General features: G+C 47.5%; 1 protein-coding gene across 2 annotated transcripts in view; it reads right to left on the bottom strand.

Annotated features, from left to right (window-relative positions):
- Nucleotides 1–9016: 9016 nt before the first annotated feature.
- The window catches only part of NRP2 (neuropilin 2), an 88514-nt gene continuing 81717 nt past the window's right edge, over nt 9017–15813 (bottom strand). The window contains exons 16-17 of one of the 2 annotated variants that reach the window (XM_063162319.1): nt 13090–13158; nt 9017–12449 (exon numbers count right to left, since the gene is read on the bottom strand). In XM_063162319.1, coding sequence (XP_063018389.1) covers nt 12145–12449; nt 13090–13158 — 374 coding nt within the window. In that variant the 3' untranslated portion in view covers nt 9017–12144. The remainder of the gene's footprint in view (nt 12450–13089; nt 13159–15813) is intronic. The other variant, XM_063162320.1, reaches the window with a different exon arrangement.

Here is a 15813-nt window from a genome sequence, read left to right as displayed (position 1 = left end):
AGGAACGTGGCACTGTGTCAGAAGGGACAAGAAGACAAGTGAAGACTGATGTGTATGTGCAGAGTTAGAATACTAGAAAGGAAAGGCTTTTAGCCAGAAAAAGGCTTTTCATGAAAAAAAACACTATATTATTTCTGGACAGTAGCAGGCATGTAAATTTTTTGTGCTTAGCTACCCCTAATTTTCCTCACAATTCATTCAAAATAAAACCACCCCTCAAGTTTTATGTTGACCAGGAAATCAAGGATTTGATATGAAAGCCTCATTTGGGGCAAGACAAAGACAAGTCATATCCCAATTTTATGTACGTACACGAAATGATGTACAGTGAAACAATACCTGAAAACCTCAGAGAGGCCCAGGGGTGGCTCAGGAACCACTGCTCGCTTGGCAATGCTGGAATATGTTGTGAATTAATTTTTGTCTTTATTTTTATGAGCCTCAGGGCCGGTAGTTGAGTATGGATGCAGAAAGGAGCTGCTGTGGACTATCCCTCATAATTTTTAATAATACTGGGATTCAGAAGAATCCTGCTTATCTCCTGCTCTGTGCCCTGAGTCCCTGTGCTGGCCCTGGGGATGGCCTGCCCAAAAAGGATTCTGAGATGCAGCACAGAAGTGTGGAAGGATGCACTGAGTCTCAGCTGCTCCCAGACTGAGTGATGGGCTCCTGCAGCAAAGGATGGAGCCCAAGAGAGGATCTTGCTGAGAAGTTGTTGTTCAAGGTGCTTTTCATAATATTTAAAAAATGTGTTTGCTTCCTCTTGCAAATGTTCAAACATCTTTAAAGTGTCTGTGGTGCCAAGCTGCTTCTCGCCCTGTTTGAAGAGAAATAAGCTTTCTTTAAAGAAAGGGAGCCACAAAAAGCACAGCGAGCCCGAAGTTAACAGTGAGCAGACCGAAACTAAATTAACACCAGCAAGATTTCAGCTGCCCCTCCGAAATATTGTGTCTCACGGCAAAGGGCCTGCGAAAAGATGGGAGAACAGATTGCTTTAGCGCATCTTCTTGGTGTCTCTGCGGCACAGATGAAGCTCAGGCTGGGTCCCCTTCCCCTTGCCAAGCCTGCAGTGGGGACTCACAGCCCCCAAAAGTGGACATTGGGAGGCGCAGGCTCCGCAGTGCCATGAACACCCATGGGTCCAACACATCCCCATCCACGAGGGGATGTGACTTGGGACACTACAGTCAGAGAGTTTAGAGAAGCATCACCTGCAAAACCAGAGTGTGAGCCCAAAAAAGAAGCAGTGGAGAGAAGGCAAGGGACAGGGAAGGAGAGCCTGGCCCTTCTCCACCGCCATGAATTGGAAGAGAGAGAATGGGAGCATTGGTTGTTGGCCATGGTGTCACAGCTCCGTGTGGATTACATTGGCCAGCTTCAGTGATGAAAATAGGCAGCCAGCAGTGAGTTCCTCTTTGTAACAGAAAATAGTCAAAACAGCTTGAAAACTATTCATAATGAGAGCTCTGAGAACAGCCAATGCTACACACACAGAGTGAATACTGTCATTAAGCACTCTTTGGATGACAGTCCCAGCAGTTCATTATCCCCCATCACTGCTTGGGGAGGGTGGTGGAGGAGAGAGAGGGGTGAGCTTTTTTTTAAATGGTCCTTTTTTTCTTTTTTCTAAATTAATCTCCACTGTAAAGCAGAGCACCAAAGGAGCAGTACAAAGGCAGCATCCTGCCTTGCCAGTGACCTCTGAGGCTGGAGCGTGGGGCTCTTGCAAAAGCCAGTGCTACCGAAACACAATCCCAGCCTTGATTTTATTTAATTTGCTAATGGATTGTATTTATCTTTCTTTTTCTTTCTTTTTTTTCTTTTTTTTCTTTTTTTCTTTTTTTTTTTTTTTTTAAGATACAATTTCTGGTTGTATCTTCTTCCTCTGAAAGTGCAAACAAAAGTTTACTCTTAAGAGCCTAGCTAACATTTCTGACTCAGATATTAGGCAGTATGTCCAGGAGATGTAAGCTCCAGCCTCACCACCCATTCACCATGAATGATGCAGCAGCTGCTGGAAGCCTCCTTCCCCATGTGAGGATATTCACCTGCAGGCTGTGACTTCTTTGTGTGGATGCAGGTGGGTGTCCTGGGCTGTGTCTGTGGAGCCCCTCCACGTGGGGACTGTGGGGCAGGGGGGCAGCCAGGAGGAACAGGTCTCCCTGCCCTTGTCCTGCAGTGGGCCACATCCTGTGGTTCCCTGTGTTTAGGGAAGAGGTGCAGGATGCCAGGCTGGGTACAGGCAAAGGACTGGCAGTGCCGTCCATGTTTGCAGGCCAAGCCAAAGTGTGTCCCCCTGGGATAAATAGGGATGCCAGCTGGAGGTGGTTTATAATTAGTTTATAATTGGCAGCTTGTTTGAATAAGAAGTGTTTGTTTCTGTCAAGATAATGTCATAATGCACATTGGGTCTCCTAACCAGAGGTTTTTAGGATGTGAATATCCCTGTATGCCCAGAGGAGAACTCTGTGCCCTTGCCTGGTCAGAAGAGCCCAGTACCCTATTACTGCCATCCAAATTCATCAGGGCATCCTTTGGCATCAGGAGGAACGCTTGTTAAAACTTGTGCTAATATTTCCCCAAACTGCAAAGTCACCTGGGAAGCTGTGATGAGTCACTGTGGCTGTGTGTGGCTCCCTGCACTTCATCAGCATTATCTTTCCTTCATCTCCAGTATCTGAGGAAAGCATCAAATCTTATTCACGAGTCAGAATCTCTTCAATTCCAGCAACATTGCTGTGCTCACAACCTTGTCATCATCCTGAGGCTGATAACCTCAGGCAGAGGTGTTAATTTTTTAAGTCATTGAGCAATGTCCTGTTTGTGATACTGGATATCCAGAAATGCAAGATACAGCAGCCCTTCCCACCCTCCCAAACCACCCACCAAACCCTCCACCATTCCAGCCAGCTTCACTGTCCTCCTTAGCCCTTGAAATAGATCCTGATTTAGAGCTGCTCAGCTGCAGGTCCCATTACAGCCCCCTGCTCATGTGCTGAGGTCTGGCATCATTGCATGGCAGGGACTGCAGATCACTCTTGGAATTGTTTTATCCCAGAGCAGCACACTGCTGTTCCCAGGCGTGGCACTGTTCTGTTTTAATGAGCTTTGGCCATGGCACTGTCAGCAGAGCCCTGGCTGTTTGAAGATGGCCCCTGGGGATAATTAATCCAGTGTGTGCCCAGAGCCCCGTGCCTGCCTGTGGCCCCGGCTGGGGCAATGCCAGCAGCATGGATGGGCTGTGGCTGACATGTGAAACTGCCTTAAAGGGGCCTCTTACCCATCTCTTCCTCTGAAATTGAGGCTAACATTGTTTCTAAGCTCAGGGTCTAACTTCTTCCTTTGGAAAAAAAGAAAAAAAAATTATTTTTGAAAAACAATTCCAAGTGAGACTCTGTGACTCACTCCATAATGCTACTAGGCCCAGATTAGGATTCTCATTGCTGATACCTGTATCTACACCTGGCCTCCACAGAGCTGATGAGGACAAGGGTGGGGCTCCTCATCCCAGGGAAGTGGGCTAATGTGCTTTGCACCATCCCCTTCCCTGAATCCCCAAGGCACACAGCTCCATGGAGAAGGGTTAACTGTGCAGCTGCCTTTGCCTTTGGCCACTTCAGCATGTTTCCTCCATGTTTGTCCATCCCTTTGGAGTGTGCTGCTGCTGCAGCTGGAAGGAACTGCTTGAATGGCACTGAGTACTTGTGTATTTGAAGTAGAGCAAAGCAAGAGTTACTGAGATGGCTTTCGCTTTCCAGGAAGAAAGCCAGAACTGGAACTGGCTTTTTCTTCCCCCTTCTTTCCTCTAAACCACAACAAACAGAAGTTTTTAACTGCTTCAGCAGGTAATCACTGCCTGTGTGGGTGCAGGGAGGGACGTGGGGAGCACAGGGATGGGTGCCACATCTCCGTGGCTGGAACTGTGTGTGTCACCCATAGGGAGGGAGTGCCAGGCCTGGTTTTCTATGTGTTTGCAGAATGTCTCCTCATCCAACAAAATAAATAAATGGATAAATAAGAATTGCCGGGCGAGATGTGGTGGCAGGGTGCCAGTCCCAGCACAGCCAATTCATTTTCAGTTCTCATTAATTTGGACTGACCTTTGCTCACATTTCCACCATGAGCACGTTCAAAACAAGGCAGACATTTAACTCTGTTTTGGGCAACGCTACTCTAATGTGGCTTTTTTTTGCATAGCTCTCTCTTTTATGGTAAGCAAATGTACTGCCAACTTTTCTCTTGCTATGTACACCAGCGAAGGGAACCAGATGCTTTGTGTTTTCCTCCGAAATGTATCTGAATGTTGTTTTTTGTTTAGTGTTTCGGAGGGAGGGCTGGCTTACAGACAGCATTGCATAAATCCAGTCCTCAGCGCACACTGTTTCCCAACTTACAGCGGGTCCTGGCTGCGGCTCCTGGCTGGGTTTGCGGTCTCTCCTCACACAGTGTGGCAGCAGCCCCTGAGGCGCTGATTCCCAGCTGTGCCACTCTCAGTGGGGCACGGCTGCCTCGGGGGGAGACCCCCGGGAGGGGTCCCCAGTGAGGTGTGGTGAAGGGTGTGGGGCCGGGCAGGCTCATCCCGCTGCCTGGCTTCTTGCACAATAGACCTTCCACAGCCTGGCCCGTGCAATGGCCGTGGCTCTTGAGATCAGCCTGGAGGCGGCAGTTCAGGAATGGGGTTTGCTGCTTGTGGGGGGCAGGATGTGGGGATTGGCCTGGTGAGTGCTGCTCTGCCTCTGGAAATGGAGGGGTTTCACTCCCGGAGACGCTGGGGCCGCATGGGGCTGCCTGTGCCCACCCCTCTTTGCCGGGGGGCTCAGAGCTGCTGGTCTGGTGGTGGGGGCTGCTCCTCCTCCTCCTGTCCGAGCAGACCTGAGCTGTTGAAGCCATCCCAAGAAATTCTTGCTGTGCAAGAAAATCATGCAGTATTGGGCAAGATTGTCAAAAATACCTATGCCACCAGGGCACTTCTGACCATTTAAAATAATTTCTCTCCTCTACCTCCCTCAGTACTTCTGCTGCTATTTTTATAATCACTCTTCTGCTTTCAACTCCTTATCTTCTTTAGCTTTCCTTCTCCTTTTCACACTTCTTGCCCTAAAATCTTTTCATCACCTTTTTTTTTTTTTTTTTTTTTTTTTGGGTCTGATTGGGCTTTATTTCTTCTCCTCCACCAGATTTATGTGACTTGTCAAGTCCAGCAGCCGTTTGTCTCTGCCTGATGACAGACTTGTGTCCCACCCCCCTCCGAAATCAGATTCATGGCTGTTCTTTAAGGCCCTTTAATATTTTAATGCTTTGACTATAAATTCCATTTTCTCTAAGCTTCAATCCTGGTGCGGGCCTTCCCGCGGAGGTTGGGGCGCCCCCCCGCTCCCGCCGTGATTTGCGGTGTGTCACAGGCGGCGTTTGCCGGGGCTTTGCACCGCGCACGGCAGAGGGGGCCAGGGGAGGCGAGCGGAGCAGGAATTCGCTTTTCCTTAAGCTCAAACGATTCTTCAAACCTTGACAGGAATTGACTTTTTTTTTTTTCTTTCAAGACATGATTTGTTGTGGGCTTGTTGTGCTTTTTATTAAAATGCTCTCGTGGAGTGCTTAGAAAGGTTGGCTTTGCACAGCCTCAGCTTCCTTCTTTAATAAATGCAGCCTCGGCTTACAGTTTTTCCCTCTGATGTGTCAGCTGGGGGACTCACTCTCCATCTCAAATGCACCCAGACTGCTTAAATCATCCTTATTTCTCTCAGAGGGAAGAGAGACTTTTGCTCTCCAAAACTTTTCACACTCTAAGTTAATGAAACTTCTCTGCTGAAAGGGATGGATGTGACACTGTGCTGAGGATTTCATGGCCGAGTGCTGGATTATTGCTGTGGTGTGAAAGGCTCCCCAGCCTTGGTAAGCACATTGAATGTCTTCTTAAAATATGAGGTTGAAATGCATTTGGCAACAGCTGTGTTGCTCAACACAGCCCATCACCGAGGTGTCCTGCGCCTCTGCTGAAGGCACTCTGCTTCCAGGGCTGCACAGAGAGCTGGGCTGGGAGCCAGGACCCAGCTACTCTGTATAAACCCCAGAGACCAGGAGGGCAAAAACAGCGCTGGAAATTTGGGCAGTTTTTGTAGAGAAATCAAGTCTGTTATTAAGCATGAGATTGGCAGCTGATCCAAAGGGTGACAAAGCAGCCCTGCACTGCGCCAGGAGGGATCTGATAGGAAATTATCAGCAACATCTGGGACAGCTATTTCCTCCAGGTTTGTAAACATTTAACCAAGGAAATGTTAGCAGAATCTATTGCAGCAAACAGTCGTGAGCCACCAGCATGGGCTGGCTCACCCTGCAGCCCTCCAGCCACTGCTGCAGCACAGGGAAGCAGAGCTGTATTTCTTCCCTTGATTTTTGGCACCCGGGCCGAGGCGGGGGCAGAGCTGCTGAGTGTTTAATGCAGTGCTTTCCATTTTGGATATTAGTAGTGCAGCTGAGTTATGACACAGGAGCGGGGAGAGGAGTCATTCCCTCTCAACACATTCAGGATTAGTTATTTTCCCATTAAACTGCTTTAGACACGGTGAGTTTGTTGCCTCAAATGGGTCACTGCATGTAACAGGAGTTGATAGGAAAGCCTAGTCCTACCTGATCAGTGTGAGCGACAACACAGACCTATTGAATTGAATGCAAATTTTGCTACAGATGCATACAGAACAAAACTCAGTGTCACCCTCTGTATTTACACCACAGGGCTCTGCTGAGCAGCCACAGAAAGGCTGAAAGGACACAGCAGGGACGCAGCAGGGATGCAGCAGTGGTGGCACTTGGTGCAGTCAGGTTCCCAGTGCTCAGCTCACCAGGAGTCAGCGCCTGGGGGTTTACCAATACTTCTCATGGCCAGGTGGGTTTGTTCATTTGGGGTGTAAAGGGGGAAGAAGTGAACTATTATTTCAGTGCAGCTATTGAACAGAGCCATCCAGCTTTCATGGGAAGAGGCCATTGGGACCTTCCCAATAGAGAGAATGTGCCTTTATGGGTGTTTGTCATCAGGGTTCAGGGGGCCTGGAAATTATGGAGGCAATGGACAGGCTCCCTGTGGTCCCTTCAGGAAGGAGGTGAAGCACCAGTCAGCCTGCCAAAGTCATTGTCCACAGCAAAGCTGGCACCAGGTTTTGCTCAGTCCTGTTGGATGGCTGGTGATAGACAGAGGTGTTCTTCAGTGAGACAGAAGAGAGTGAGGCAACGGGAGGCTCTACTTGCACCTGCCTGCAATTAATTAATTACGAATCCACTCATTAGCTCAGCCCCATGGGCTCCTCTTACTGCCAAGCCCCCAGCTGTCCAGAGAGCAAGTCATTATTTGAAAAGATTTCCCATTAAATCCAAAAGAAAAGGAATATTTGAAAGAAGAAGGGGCAAGAGAAACAGCAAGGGTGCACACACAATTGCAATCAGCTGTAGAGGATGTGCAGGAGTGCCTGGATCCCCATCTTGGAGCAGCCCAAGAATGATGAAATAGATTTCATTAGCCTGAATCAGCCCCTGATTACTCTTGTGCCACGTGAAACACCCCCCATGGCACCCCACAGTCTGGCCTCTGCTTGCAGTGGGTACCTTTGTGTGCATGGCAAATGCACTCCAGGTCCCACCCCATCCTGCCAGCTCCACAGCAGCCCCATCCACGTGCAATCCCAGCTTGTGCGGAAAAAAAAAACTCCAGAAGATTTAAATTTCCTGAAGTGGGTACCTGGCTCCCTTGGTGCCCAGGCAGCAGCTTCAGCCCAGCTCACAGGCGTCTAACCCCAGCCAGAGCACACATCTGCTTTGTGGGCCGTGTTTCTATTACCTGCTCTCTGCTGCCTGCGTTAGCTCCCCCTCACTGCAGTGATTTACAGGCGGTGTTACGGCAGGACAGCTCTGACACTGATTGAGTCGCTTATCTGCCGTCTCCGTCCTGCTCCCTGACAGCCTCTCCCCCAGGTATCAATCTGCACATCAGTTCTTTATTCCTAGGTGAGAGGAGAGCTGTCAAGGTTACAGCTACACTGTCATCTTCATCTAAGCTGCCAGCCACCCTTCATCGCTTAAAGACCCTCTTTAACACAAACGCTTTGGGAGGGGGTCACTGTCTTTGAGATGGCAGCAAAATTTCATTTGCTCTCAAGGTGCTCAGAGCTTGATGGATTGGCTCTCATTTGTCAGGGTGCCCATAAATAAACAAGAGTTTCCAAGCTGTAGGTACAGCCCCACAACTTCTCCTTTCTGCAGCCCTGCAGTGGCTCCTGGCTGCCTGCTACAGGGTACCAGGACCCCTGTGAGACAAGGTGAGACACGAGGTTCCCCTGGCCTGGGCTGCCACCAGGGCAGTGTGACAGAGCAGAGGGAGGGTGGAGAAGACAAGTATGTGGAGCCAGGCTTGGCACTGGGGTTTGCCAGGAGTCCCCACTGTCTTTGTGATGAACAGGGCTGAACTGCAGAACACCACCCCAACCCAGTCACTGCCCACTTTGGCAGGTTCATAGAATTAGGACAGGGACACGCTGGGATACCAGCACCTGTACCCTGAGATGGACAAACTGTGACAGGCTGGCCCCTAGCAGTGCACTTTAGTTCTAAATAATTTTTCTAAATGAATTTTAGCCTAAAACTGCACTGGTGAGAGTGATCCTCTCTGGGATCACTGGCAGCATTAGGCCATGGTACAGGGGGACAGGAAAGGACCTGCATCCACTTTGGGGTTTGCTCTCAGATGCTGCTTTTGGGCCAGAGCAGCTTCCAGCCATCCCCAGCTCTGATAGGAGATGATGTGTGTGTGCACTGGATCTGTGTTAAAACCGCATGTCACCTTGGTGTGCCACTCAGCCTGGGGTAATCCAAAGGGACAAGCTGTGCACAGCAAAGGAGAGCAGTGGGCATGGCCCTGCGTGCCTCAAGTTGCACCTCATTCTGCTGGGGCTTCTGCTACCCACAGCCCTCTTCAGTTTGGTTTCCTTGTTGCTGCTCTTTCATGAATAAAAAAGCCACTGAAACATAATCTCTACCATAATGTTTATTAAATAGTAATTTTAAAAGGTTTTTATACAAATCATATAAACACAGTTTTATTTTTTGTTTTGTTTTGTTTGTTTGTTACACCGAAGAATCACAGTAAAAGCTCTTTAAGTCCGTAAGTCCTGGCTCAGCCAGTAAATGGTCAAATACCTTGAACTGCAAACCTTGGAGAATTTCCATTTCTGCATATAATTTCTTAATGGTTTAATTCCCATGCTCACCTCCAGCACCTTCCCACAAAATGAAGTCACCCAGAACTACAGCCCACCCATTAGCAACATGTCCTGCCATGGGAAGCGCGTGGAGGCAACAGCCCATTTAAGCAAAGGCATTAATGCCGATTTTCTTTTCCTTTTCTGAAGTTCACAGAGGGAATTGCAATCAGCAAACCTAATCTATTTGCAGAGGAGGATGCAATGAATTGAATGCACCAATGACCTTTCCCCCCCTCCCTGTTGAAGTTACAATCAAACACAGTTTTCCATAGAACAGTAAAGCACCCGGCAGAGGTAAGTGAGGTATTGGCTGTGCAGCATGATTGGCCTTCTCTCGCCTGGCGAGCTCACACGTGGGCCCTGCCCCAGCTGCCAGGGGCCAGAGGGACACACGGGCTGGGCCCGTGCCACCTTAGTGCCAAGGTCAGCAGTACTCCCCTGCCCCAGATCAAGAGATACATTAACACGAGTCAGTCCCACGGAATAAGTCACATACACGATACATACAGAGAATTCACGTGCGTGTGCAAACACACTATTTCTGAATATATCTATATATGAACTCTTCTCTCTGTACGCCTACTAGACACCATAACATCACCTTTTTAATTATATATTTTCACCTATTGTTTGCCTAAGTTGGCTTTTCTACTGTATGGTCCTTTTCCATTCATCCTTCCCTTCTCTGGTGATTTGAAGGGAATGAAATCATTGAGCAGCAGCAATCCAGCTTTGAAATGGTCTGGTACATTTCCTCTCACTGCCTCTGTTTCTTTTGTACAGTAAAGTAACACCCCTGTGGAATTTGTCTGTGAAAAAGGCCAAAGGGAATAAGGTGATTCGAAAGGAGAATCAGAGACACATTTACTGCTGTTTTTGTCGGGTGCACAGTGTGAATTAGAGAAATGGAGGCTCTGTGTGCACATCTCTGCGTGCGTACACCGACCGCGGAGGTGCTGGTGACGCAGCTGCTCTCTCTGCTCCCTCAGCACATGTGCACCTTTCTCATAGCAGAGAAGGGGTTTTTTCCCTAAAATCTTATTGTCTGAGGGACCTCTTCATGAAACAGCAGTCAAATGTTCCTATTCCCACAGTGCCAAGGAGCAGCTGTGGCACTGCCCACGTGTCCATGCTCATCTCCTCTCCAGATGTTGCTCATGTCCCCAAACACCTGGGCTCCTGCACGATGTGTTTGTGAGCCTGGGCAAACTGAGCTTCACAGCACATCACATCTTTGTCAATAGCAGTTGGCGAGGAAAATGATGCCATCCCCACCCCAAACTACTTGCCAGGTAAAATGTAAAAACCAGGACATGCCAGGTATTACCAAAGAGCCCCTGGAAAAGCATACCCAGTATGACAGAAAGGTTTCTAATTTATCTATGTGCAAGCTGATAGAGGTGATCCACCTGTACTGAACTGGAAATGAAGGCATTGTTTTGGGGTTCAGCATTTCAACTCTTTTTTTCTCCATTCAGTTATTTTCATAACACTCCTGTCCCACAGCACAGTGGTAAGTGGAGAGGTACCAGCTGCCACACAATGTAGCCAGACCATTTGAAAGTAGAAGGACCAGATTTCTGCTGGGCTCTAACCAGCAGAGAGTGGTGAAGAAGAGCATTCTGTGGGGAAGGATGAAGGCCTCACTTGCTATTTGCTACAGCACTGATCATCAGCTGGAGGAAAAATACTTCTAAGGCACTTGTTCAAAGTAAAAAAAACAAACAGCTCACAGATAGAACTTGGGGGTTTTGCTACTGATCAGGAGCAGCACAGCTTTGCTCCAAAGGGGATGTGGTGGCAGCTGTTTGGTCCAGCAGTGCTGGTGGCACCAGCTCACACCGCCCAGCTCCAGGGACAAGGGGAGCATCAGGAGGGTGAGGGGGTGCCAGTGGGCACCATGGCCAGGCTCCCCAGGGCTGTGGGCATGGCTCCAGCCTCCTTCCCTGTTCATTTTCCCTTCCTGGCACTTTGGAGAGGCCTCAGCACTGTACCTTAAGTCAAACCCCAAGTGAAGCCCCCTTCCCAAAGCCATTGCCTAAGCGCCACCAACCCGACAGGCTCTATCTTTCCTTTGCTGCAATTTTCTCATTATAGCAAAAATTAAATGGCAGGCTCAAGAGGGGTGGGAGATTCAAATAAAGGCCTTCCTGATGAAGGCCTCTGCTGTTGCAATCAAAGATATGGATTTAATAAATGGCTCTTATTCACAAATCACTTTAAGGCTCTTCAGCTTTTCTCAAAGAGGTGCTTCTACACATAGGGTTTCCCTTCTATTTTGTTTCTTAATGATTTCAGAAAGTGCTGTTGTTACTGTTGACAGTAAAGCCAGTATCCCACCTTTCCCCTGCTACCAGGAGAAGGAAAGTTGAAGGTAACAACACGCTTCCATTTTCAGGACCGCAAACTGCAGCTTCCTGTTCTTAGTGTGAAGTGCACAAATCCCTACAATGATATCTGGACGGAGACTAAAATGGACAGGGGCTCCGTGTGTGTGTGTGTGTTATTTCTAAAGAAATCCCTCAGCCTTCTCAGCAACTTACCAGAGAAAGGAGGTGGGAAATAACAATCAACATTTAGTTTCTCACATCCAAAAGGTAAACCAGGCTCCCTTACCACATCCCAGCCATTCACATCAGCAGAAAATGAAGATGAACCAACAAACAAGGGGCTCAGTCCCTCTCGCCTGGCACAGTCTGGTTTGCAGGAAAGCCACTCGGTCCTGGTGGAGTGTGACCTGGCAGCAAGAGCTGGTGGCAGGAGCAGTGCCTCTCCTCACTCCTGCTCCCCTCATTCCCTGTTATGGCATTCAGTTCCCATAGAAAACAGCAAAAAAGTACCCCCCTGCCAGCCCACCTCACCAGGCACAATGCCAAGGGTGATCCCCAGGCACCCATCAGGCCTCCGAGCAGCACTTCTGGTGGTTCATCTTCACCTTGTGCTTGATGCCGTCGTACAGTTCGAAGTTGTAGTTCTCCAGCGTGGTGGAGCTCCGCGAGGACAGCCCGGCGTACGAGCACGTGCAGTAGAGCAGCAGACCCGCGCAGATGGCCCCAAGGAGGACACCCAGGGAGCTCATGGCTATGATGGTCACCAGGATGGGATCCAGGGTGTATAGCCAGCTTTTCTCTTTGTCCAGCTTCCCGGTTCCTGGAGAGTTAGTAGAGAACAGTGTGTCGTTCCTATCCGATCCAAAGTAATCTGCAGTGGAACGGGCACTTATTATCCAGGGATCACTTTTTACTCCCCCCTCACCTTTTCACATTTCTTACTTGGAGTTGTGACGGCTTTACAAGAGTTAAAGTATATATAGGGGACTATCTCAGCAGGATTCACTAACCCAGGTCTAGAAATCATGTGAAGCACCAAACTGCCAAGAAAGTTAGGCACCCTGATTCACTTTTAGACATCAGACTATTGACATAGTGTGCAAGCATTCTAACCCACCGAAACTCTGACCCTTCCAGTGCCACTAGGTTCAAAACTATGGAATCAATCTGTCACAGGTCTCAGACTTAATTTTCTTCATTTACAAGTCAAAATGCCATGCAAGCAGCAATTAATGCTTAAAAGATCAGTTTCACTTGTCCTAACACAAATACAATACATTGACTTCGCAAGGTTGCTGGCTGTTGGAAAACAGGAAAAGAAAACCAATGCCTTTGAATGCTAAGCCATCACTTCAATGTTTGTTCTCAAGTGTGTTTTCTAGCTCCTAACAGCACTAAAGTTGAGATTTGTGAGTAATCTGAGCATCTGATACTGAAATACAAGCTGTCACAGCTGAATTGTCCACGTGTGTATGGACAATGTCCATGTCCATGTCCATTTGCATACCAACCTAGATCGTCGTTGTCTTCAAAGTCTTGCTCAGAGCTTGGGAAGTCATCCTCCATTCTCGGGAAATTCACTAGAACAACAAAATGGGAAGCACTGTTTGTTAAAAGAGGCCTTCTGGCAACATCATTGTCACTGGTCGCTGGACTGTGAGACCAGCCAGAAGAAAGTAATTGTTAAACTACTACAAGGCTCTTCCTTGTGAAAGGAGGAGGAACTCATTATCTTCCCTTGGCCAAAGTCAATGAAGACTCTTGCACACTTGAGAGAAGAGGATCTTCACACTATGTCACATTTCATAACCACCAGATCACCAGCTTTTAAGAAGAAAAGAGAGTGAGCAAAAAGCAAAGAAATCAGACACCTTGAATAGCACTAAAATATTGTCATTGGTGCCTCCAATGGTGAATAATGGCCATAATTCACTATTAACATGCTCATGGGTATTACCCTTACACCTTTGAGTAGGATCTTAGTGCCTGTCATTACTTGCCACTAATGCTGGATCCATTTAGCACACACTCTACTTTTCATATTTTCCCATATGTCTGACTGGATATAGACCTTCAATGACCCAGTTCCTCTTTGGGTTTCAGTTAAAGTCACAGTAATTTGAGGAATTTATGTGTCTTCATCATATGTTTTAATACAAAAGCTGATTGAAATGGAGAGAGAGGCAAATGACCATATCTAGGCCCTTATGTTAACATTTCCCTGATCCAAATTCCTTTTAGTGGTGACATCTCTTTCTATTGTTCAGCACAGACCAAGGACTAGAAACCAAATGCACATATTATAATCTGAGCAGAAGTAAGTTATTTTCCTGTGCAGTCTTCCTATCATTTTCTCTGCGTACAGTTACCATGGCTCTTTTCCACTTTTCCAAAAGAAAATGTCTTTTCATTTCAATCTGTGAAGAGTTTTCAAAGCTGACTGTAACTTGGGGTACTCAACTGAGAAGGTGTCTTGAAGTGATCAGGAATGCAAAAATCAGGGACTAGAAAGCGATAGAAGTCACACCTTGGAAGTAGTTGTGATTGGAACCAAGATTACTTTATGCCTTGTGCCAAAATGGCAAGAAGAGTTTAAAGAGGTTACTTACAAACAACCAAAACTAAAGACTGTAACTTGTACCTAAAAAGCCACATGCAAAGAAATTATTCAAAACCTTATAAAAGAACATTTCTGCATATTTGCATGCATGTTTAGGACTTGAAAAGGCCTTCTGAATTGTCAAATACACTTTTTTGCTATCCCAGACAGCTGTGTCAGGCAATGCATGCCAGGGACATTTCAAGGTTCGCTTCTAGAGTGGGTCTCTGCTGAAATCCACGCTGCCCCAACACCACCTGACCTCTGCTGGAATAATGACACCTTCTCATTCCTCAGGCAGAATTGTATCTGCACCCAGAGGATGAAGGGATTTCTTTGAATTTGCAAGTGAACCTGGCAACAGGAAGGCTCAGAGCCCAACGCCTGCCCCTCCTGCCGACGAGCTCTGCATCAAGTGAGTCAGTTAAGCTGACTCAAGGCTGCTGGTACCTTGTCGGAGAAACACAGGTGCACACTGCCTTCTGTAAATCCTCACTTTAGCAGTGAGGTCACATGATTTCTCAACAGTTCTCGAACTGACAGGCCCAGATGGCAACATCTTAGGGCTGGGAGAACTGCCTGAGGGCCTCTTGCAAACATTTAGATCCAAACATGTGGAAAAATAACTTGCAAAGCATTTCACACGTGGAGATGTCTGAGCTGCTAGTCACCCATTGGAAGACAAGCAGTGAGATTTGCCATCCATGTCACCCACACAACCCTACAGAAACTGAATGTTGCTCAAAACTGTATGAGCAGAGGTCAAAATTAGATGACAGTCTGCCCGAGGAGTCCATGTGTGGAGAAAGGCTCTTGGAAGTCATTTGACATTCCATATTGTAGCTGCTCTAAATTTTGTGTGAGAACAAGCTAGCAATTTGATCCTTTTGTAATTTCCCAGGGTAGTCTTGAGGGAAAAGCCAGAAATAAAAAAGTATTGGTTAATCAACACTTTCAAAAGAACACCAGTTCTTCCAGCCTGAAAGGAAGGAGCACTGGGAAAACTTGAAAAGAGAGAACATTTATACAAAAAGCCCAGCCTAGAATCTGTTTACTCTTCTAGTGATTTGCTCAATTCCCCATGCTAATACAACTCTTAAGTCCTGCTTAAATGATATCTTCCTACTTGCCTATTTTCCTTCCTCCTCAGGCCCTCACTTTTCTGTTCCCCACATGCCATTTCATTGCTATTTGATTGTATGTTATCATGCAGGGCTCTACACCCTCCGGAAAGCTTTGGAAAAATGTAATTCAACGTTTCTTTTTCCATACTGGGGCTTCTCGAGTCATTAACTGAATCAGCTCAGGCTGTGTGGGTGTCTGTGGGAATTGAAGCTGGTGGTCTCAGTTCAGTTCCTAGTGCAGATGAGTTAGAATCTAGCCTGTCACAGAATCTAGCCTGCTGTTTGTCATCAGTTAGGCTCCTTTGGGACAAGTCCCAGCAATAAATTCACAAGTGGAGCAGGCCACAGAAGGCAACTCCCTTAGAAAGTCGTCCCCAGAAAAGCCCTGCAAGCTGGTGGGCAGAATGGGAGAAACATACATCACTCTGTGTTGTGGAAAGCTGCTTCCTTAAAGGGCAGATTTCAGACACAGCTTACCTTGCATTTTAAAAGGCAAAAAGTATTCTGGAGAA

This window comes from Melospiza melodia, chromosome 8, assembly GCF_035770615.1.
Source record: "Melospiza melodia melodia isolate bMelMel2 chromosome 8, bMelMel2.pri, whole genome shotgun sequence".
Classification (NCBI taxonomy): domain Eukaryota; kingdom Metazoa; phylum Chordata; class Aves; order Passeriformes; family Passerellidae; genus Melospiza; species Melospiza melodia.
Note: the sequence above shows the minus strand (reverse complement) of the source record. Positions and strands in the feature narration are given on the sequence as shown.